General features: G+C 36.0%; 1 protein-coding gene across 1 annotated transcript in view; it reads left to right on the plus strand.

Moving 5' to 3' along the window:
• The window catches only part of CRPPA (CDP-L-ribitol pyrophosphorylase A), a 428,617-nt gene that overhangs the window by 19,204 nt on the left and 401,304 nt on the right, over positions 1 to 8,109 (plus strand). The window contains exon 2 of the mRNA XM_007946658.1: positions 2,834 to 3,110. Coding sequence (XP_007944849.1) covers positions 2,834 to 3,110 — 277 coding nt within the window. The remainder of the gene's footprint in view (positions 1 to 2,833; positions 3,111 to 8,109) is intronic.

The raw sequence follows: 8,109 nt of genomic DNA on the forward strand, positions 1-8,109 counted from the left end.
GGTTGGGCAATCTATTTCCATAGTGATACCACCTCAGAAACCCAAGGAGGGGTCACTATGAGTCAGATCTGACTAGACAGTAGTGCATTGTGTTGCGTTAGAAGCCATCCACGTTCCTTGGCTGTGATTCTTCCTCACTCTGACCTCTGCTTCTCTGGTCACATCTCCTCCTCTAACTCTGACCTTCCTACCACCCTCTTGTAAGGACCATTGTGATTATATTTGGCCTACCTGGATAATCCAGAATAATCTTTCCATCTCAATATCCTTAGTTTAATCACTCTGCAAAGTTCCTTTTGACATGTAAGGTAACATATTCACAGGTTCCCAAGTTTGGGGACTTAAGATAAGAACATCTTTCAGGGACCATTGTTCTGCTTACCACAGCTTCTATCACAACGCAGAGCAATACCCAGAACATAAGGTATTCCTTATTTATTTATGTAAGTGGGAATATACTTTCCCAATTAAAGATTTTCTGTGGCTCACAATTGTTTTTAAGATTAGGGAATAATCCTCCTAACATGGCCTGGGAGGTCTGCATGGCCTGTCCTGACATTTACCTAGGCTCCCAGTGTCTTCATGGGCTCCTTGGCCCTTAGCTCATTGAACTTCAACTCCACTTCTTTCTAGACCTAGTGGACTTGCCATGGCCTCTGCCTAGAGCACCCTTTCTCCTTCAATCCAAATCTCTTTGCCTGTTTACCTGTCACTCACCTCCTGATTCTCAATGCAAACTCCACTTCCTTAGGGAATACCATCTCTACCTCTTCTGTTCTGTTCAGGTGCTCCATTTACATGCTCTCCTTGACACTGTGCTTCTCCTTCATAGATATTGATTGCAGTTTGCAATAGTTTTATTATTATTATTATTATTGTTTCACATCTGACTATAAATCGTGACTACCTATTTCTGTTGTATCCTCCATGCTGATCATTTATTTGATACTTCAATATTTGTTAAAAGAATGAACTTAAAATAAAATGGCAGTATGCTTATAAAGTAGTCCTTGTTGTTTTTCACCAGCATAGTATTGGGTAGTCACAGGCAGAATGGGATATTTACATGGATGAAGAGTTCATTCAATAACAGAAGGTAACCAGATCAAACCAAACTCACTGCCCTGGAGTTGGCTCCGTCTCATAGTGACCCTTCCTTGGGTTTCTGAGGTAGTATCACTACAGAACTGGATTGTCCAACCTTCCTTCCAAGGAGTGGCAGGTGGATTTGAACCGCCAGCCTTCTGGTTAGCAGTCAAATGACTTAGGCACTAGGCTACCAGAGTTCCTAACAGAAGGTAGGAGATTGTTTATTACTGAATGAAGAATCCCAATGTTAATTTTCATTTTTCAGTACAAAAAGTAGATAATCATTTTGGTTATTCAGTTATTTTCATGCATCTCTTCCATCTCTTTAAAATTTTTCTCAAGGTCTATTCCAGCATGAACATGTAGGACCTCAAAAAGCCCAGAAACCAAACTCACTGCCATCGAGTCGGATCCCACTTATAGTGACCCCTCCTTGGGGTCCGAGGTGGTATCTCTACAGAAGTAGATTGCCCAGTCTTCCTTCCGAGGAGTGGGTGGTGGGTTTGAACCGCCAACCATGTGATTAGCAGTCAAATGCCTTAGGCATTAAAATTTAAAATGATCTGTATTTAGAAAATGGCCTTTTGTTCAATTCTTATTAGAGGTCAGAGATAATTTTCCCGGTTTGGGTCTATTGGCTGTGTAACACTGAAGCTACAATGAATTACAGGCCTCCATTAGCACTGGTGTTCCAGAGAAGTCCGCCAGTCTGCTTTAATTTAATAGCCACTCAGAAATTTGGACTCTTTATAGCCCAGTAGGTCAGTAACTCTTTCTTAAGAAAATATTTTACAACAGAAAGCATACTTTTTATGCTTTATATATGACTCAACAGAACTATTTCTTTATTTTAGAATTTCATTAAATATTGAGGTTTTTTACTGCAGTGAGTCCTGATTTATATGTATGCAAATTCAATTATTGTAGTTTTCTCCCATTTAAATTATAGATTTTGCCTTGATGTAGGCAAGGCTTTGTGTTAGATCAGTTATCTAGCTTTGTTGTTATTCCAATAGTTGGCTACCAACAGAATAGACTGCTTAAAAGAGATAATCAACTTATGGAATTCAAAAGGACTTTGAATTATTCCTATTCCATTAAGGAAAATTATTAGAAAAAGAAAATCAGCTTAAAAGCATCTCCCAGTTGTTGTGAAACAAAATGTGTATGAACTGATGAATGTAAAACAAATCTGCTTTGCAAAATTCACCTAAGTCACAATAAAAGTTAAAAGCATATCTCTGTTATATTTTATTTTCCCAGACAATCTTCTAATAATCTAATTGTTTAACTTAAACTTTTAAGTCAGAAGTTTGTGATATAGTATGACATTATCAATCTATCATATGATATAATTCTTTACTTTTTGTCTGCTTCTTTATCAGAACTAGTGAAAATGCATAAAATTGATATAGTTATTAATTTTCAGTTTCTTTTCCCCTGTATCCAAAAACCAAACTCACTGCCATCAAGTCGGATATGACTCATAGAGACCCCTCTTTGGGTTTCTGAGGTGGTATCACTGGAAGTAGATTGCCCAATCTTCCTTCTGAGGGGTGACTGGTGGCTTTGAACCACCAGACTTCTGGTTAGCAGTCAAATGCCTTGGGTACTACATCCCAGAGCTCTCTTTTCCCTATATAGATATTCTAATAGTAAGTAGCAATTAAATTTTTTGCTATTAGCTTAATTTTAGTTGTCTAAGAATCAATTTATATGAAATGTATATACACTTTTCTTTTAGAGTATGTTGGATAAAGGACATTGTCGTGGCAGTAACTAGAGAGAACATGGAAGTAATGGAGGGTATTATCCAGAGATACCAGCATAAACGTGTTTCACTAGTTGAATCTGGAGTGACCCGCCATAGGTCAATTTTTAATGGACTAAAAGCACTGGCAGAGGAGGAGTCCAACTCTAAGTTCTCTAAGCCAGAAGTTGTGATTATCCATGATGCTGTGAGACCATTTGTTGAGGAAGATGTTCTCCTTAAAGTTGTCACAGCTGCTAAAGAACATGGGGTAAGTATTTATACTTCTGACAAGGGATAAAAGGAACAGATACTACAGAGTGGTTCATTTGCTAAGTTTTGGTACAATTCACTTAAATGCCATTATGATAATTTCGTTAAGAAAATTTCTTGTATTATAGGTTGTAAGACTGTTATGGAATTTGTCTTTTGCTATGGACATTTATTATCATAATTAATATCAGCTATTTGGAGAAGAACATAGTAATAATGTCATTAAAAATCAGTATGAATGGAACTAAATGAATGAAATTAATCGTGTAGTCATCTGTAAGATTCAATTATATTACACATAATAAGTAAAGCTAATCAAATATATTTTAACATTTTGAAAAGATCTTTTGCAGCATCAATGTGTAAAATTTTCTGATTATATAAAAAGCTGGTTGAGAACAAAATAATAAAACATTTTTTTACACTAAACTTTAGAAATCTGATCTCTTCTAGAACTATTGCCTTATTTTTGATGATGTTTAAGGGCTTCTTTTCAAAGAAAAAAAAGTAAATTTATGAATTTCATAGTTATAAAATGAACAAGTGTTGAATATTTTATTTAACTCATTATTAATGAAGAAACCAGACAGATGTTATAACTGGCTCAAAACATATCCAAAGAAGCAGTAATTTATGTGGGGTTAAAGAATGTTGAAATGAATTCATAAATAAACAAATCTTGCTTTTACCATAGGGTATGGGGTAAGAAATTGAACCTCCATTGGACAGGATGTATTTTCATGATTAAAGGCAAGAAATATTTGGCATTGCTATTAGTTATTTTAATTTATAGAGTAGCAAAAGTGAATAAAAGACTAGATTCAGCTAACCTGAAAGTCTGCTCTAAATAATTAATAGTTTTCCATTGATAATCTTTTTGTATATTCTAAATTTACATACACTGGTTAGGCTATTGATCCGATAAAACAAAAACAAAAAAAAGACCCAAACCCAGTTACTGAATGGAATGCACTGTAGAGTTTCTAAGCTGTAAATCTTTACAGAAGCAGATTGCCTCATTTTTTCTCCTCAGGGTGTCTGGTAGATTCCAATTGCCAATATTTTGGTTAGCAACTGAATGTTTTAACCACTGTACCACCAGAGCTCCTTATTGACCCAGTAGTCTCAGTAAATCCAGGCACTACTGCCTAACCACTCTTTTATACTGTTCTGAGTTGTAGTAAAAAATAAAAACATAAAGGCAATTAATCAAAACATACTAGTAAATTTCTTAAATTGATGGGACATACTGGCATCTTTTTAATCTGTAGTCAAGAAACTGAAGAACAATACTGGTCTGAATCAAATTCCACCCCAGGGTATGACAATTCAGATGATTTTGCTTAGTCAGAACCAAGTCACAGATTGCTTTCCGTGGGTTCCTTTTAATTCATTCTCCTTTGTTCTCTTACATTGTCTTCTACAGACTAATTATCTCATTCTTCCTTGTTTTCTTAGCTTTTAATTTTCAAGCCCTACCCCAATATCCCTCTCAGATATATCATTTACTGAAAATTTAAATACTGTGGGTATCTTGAAAGTTTACATGCTGAAGATAACATTGATCATTTAGATTTCATTATGATTAAAAACAAAACAAAACAGAACCCTCAAAATAAACAGGTGCAGGTATACTGGCTCCAGATACTAAGATGTCTAATGTTAGGGCTGGCATTAGGGTTGCCTGCATGTTGTTAGATGCTGTCCAGTCAGATCCAACTCATAACCACCATGTATACAACAGAACGAAACATTGCCTGGTCCTGTGCAATCCTCACAATAGTTGCCACGTTTGAACCCATTGTTGCAGCCACTGTGTCAATTCATCTTGTTGAGGATCTGCCTCTTTTTGCTAACCGTCTACTTAACAAAGTATGGTATTCTGCTCTAGGTACTGGTCCCACCTGATAACACGTCCAAAGAATGTGAGACAAAGTCTCACCATCCACACTTCTAAGGAACATTCTTGCTGTGTTTCTTTCAAGACAAATTTGTTCATTCTTCTGGCAGTTCACCTTATATTCAATATTTTCACCAATACCATAATTGAAATACATCAATTCTTCTTTGGTCTTCCTTATTCATTGCCTAGCTTTCACATGCATAGAATGATTGGAAATACCATGGCCTGGATAAGGTGGCCTTTAGTCCTCAAGATTGAGCAATCTACTTCCATAGTGATACCACTTTGGAAACCCAAAGAGGGGTTGTGGTGAGTCGGATCTGACTCAACAGCAGTGAGTTTGGTTTTTTTTTTGCAGCCTATTTGCCCAATGCAACACATAATTTAATTTATTAACTGCTGCTTCCATGGGCATTGATTGTAGATTCAAATAAAATGAAATCCTTGACAACTTCAATATTTTCTCTGTTTATGTTGCTTATTGATCCAGCTGTGAGGATTTTTGTTTTCTTGATTTTGCAGTATAGTCCATACTGAAGGCTGTAGTCTATGATCTTCATCAGTAAGTGCATCAAATCTTCACTGTCAGCAAACACATTTTTATCATTTACATCTCTCAGGTTGCTAATGAGTTTTCCTTCAGTCCTGCTGCTGCTTTCTTCTTTACATAGTCCAGCTCTCTGATTATTTGCTCAGCATATGCATTTGAATAAATATGGTGAAATGATATAACCTGGACACTTGTTTCCTGATTTTACACCATGTAGTATCCCCTTGTTCTGTTCGAATGGCTGCTTCATGGTCTGTAAACATGTTCTGTATTTGAACTAACAAGCACTAAACATTGCTTCTGTTCTACTTGTAGTTCATTGTATAGTACCTGGGGCTTAAAAGTTTGCAAGCAGCTATCCAAGGTATGACGATTGGTCTTTATTCACTTGGAGCAACAGAAGAAGAAGAGTCAGAAATAGTAGAAGGAAATGGAATGTGTGGCCAAGTGCCTTCATGAACAACTACCTCCTTTGCCATGAGATTGGAAGAACTGATGTTGCCTGGCTTCTATTATTGAACATTTTGATCAAAGATTTTATGGAAGAATACTGATCAAAAGGGGAAAAAAGCAGAACAGAATTTTAAATTCTCTTGGAATCCAGACATTTTGGAGCCATGGAGTTTGGATGAACCCCTGAAACTATTGCTCTGAAATAAACTTTGAACTTTAAACCCAAAATACTCCTGAAGTCTTCTTAAAACCAAACAGTAGTTTGGCTTAACCAGTAAAGATTGTCTGCCATTAGTGGTGTGTTTTTTAAGATCTACCTGTATGGGATCAAATTGAAAGCAACTAGAAAGATTACATAGGAAATTTATGGGCAGTGAGTTTATGTTATGGGGAGGAGTAATTTGGAAAAGGAGGGTGAAAATGGTTGTACACCTGAAAATGGCACCAATGTCACTGAACTGTACATGTAGAAACAGTTGAATTAGTGTATGTGTGTTTATATCCTGCATGACAGAAACAAAATAAATGATCAAAAACACAATGGCAGGGTTTTTATTTTTTTTGTAATTATTAATTAAGCTAAAGTGTTTGCTCTAAAGGGAACTTCAGGGGATATTTTTGATTTAAGGTATAAAGATTATCTCAAGGCAATAGTTTCAGAGGTCCATCTAACCTCAATGGCCCCGGAAAGTCCGGGTTATATGACAATTTGAAATTTTGTACATCTTATTAGGTATTAGTTTATCACATAAACCAAGTTTCCCTACATTTATCTACTGAAATGGTTCTTTTTCCAATATGTAAAGCAAAGGTATACTTGCATCTGAGAGTAAGCTGCAGACCTCAGTTTTTCTCTATATTTGAAAATAGATGTGGTATAGTTTCTTACCTTTTGGGTCAGATACTTCTCTGTTATGGTGAGTGGCTGTGTGTATTGTAGGATGTTGAGCAGCATCACTGGTAACCCTTGGTTGAGAACTGTTGATGTGGCAAAATGAAAACCTTGCAGAATAAAAAAAGCCACAATTGATCATATCACGATGTGTGGATTGATCTTCATTCCTTTTCTTAACAAGGTGAATACTTTGTAATTTAATGAGTGATTAGATAAAATAACCTTGTGAGTTTTGAAATTATTTAAAAATGGATCTGAGTATTTTGTTTCTTGAAGAAATATAGTATTAGTAGAATGTTACAGAAGACGTACAACAAAATGCTTATATAAACATAATTTCTTGGGTAGGAGTAATATACATTTATTTATTAAATGTTTTCAACTAGTTTCTAGTTAGAAAATCCTGGTGTCATCTTCAGTGTTTTCTTCAGAAACAGTTAAATTTATATAGTACTTAGAGCTTTTGATATGTTGAAAGTGTGTGTGAGTATAAGTGTGTGTATCTTTGCATAATCTCTAGGATTCTGAAGTGTGAGTATATTTAGCAACTAATATAGTACTTTTAAATTTTATTTATTATTATATTTTTAAATTGTAAGAGCCCCTCAGGGCTCATCCCTCCTCCACCACCTCACCGGGTCAGTAAAAAAATGATAAGGTAAGGGAGACCAGGAAGTGAGTGAGCAATTTGGAAGAACTAAAGGAGACAAACTTGTCTGTCAGTTTGTTGTACTGTGGTGGCTTGCATGCTGCTACATGGCTGGAGGCTATGCCATCAGTATTTTAAATGCCAGCAAGTTACTTATGGTGGACAGGTTTCAGCAGAGCTTCTGGACTAAGAGAGATTCAGAAGAAGGAAGAGACCATCTACTTCTCAAAGAATTGGCCAGTGAAAACCTTATGAATAGCAGTGAAACACTGATATATTATGGGAAAACTTTACAAATAGCCCTGAAACATTGTCTGATATAATGCTGGAAGAAGAGTCCCTCAAATCAGAAGACACTCAAATTATGACTGGGGAAGTGCTGCCTCCTCAGAGTAGAGCTGACCTTAATGATATGGAAAGAATAAAGCTTTTGGGACCTCCATCTGCTGATGTGGTATGATTCAAGATGAGAAGAAACAGCTGCAAACATCCATCAATGATTGGAACATGGAATGTTGTTGTTGTTGTTGTTAAGTGCCGTCGAGTC

The sequence above is a fragment of the Orycteropus afer genome, unplaced genomic scaffold, assembly GCF_000298275.1.
Source record: "Orycteropus afer afer isolate SDZICR_OR568_19922 unplaced genomic scaffold, OryAfe1.0 scaffold00008, whole genome shotgun sequence".
In the NCBI taxonomy this organism is placed as follows: Eukaryota; Metazoa; Chordata; class Mammalia; order Tubulidentata; family Orycteropodidae; genus Orycteropus; species Orycteropus afer.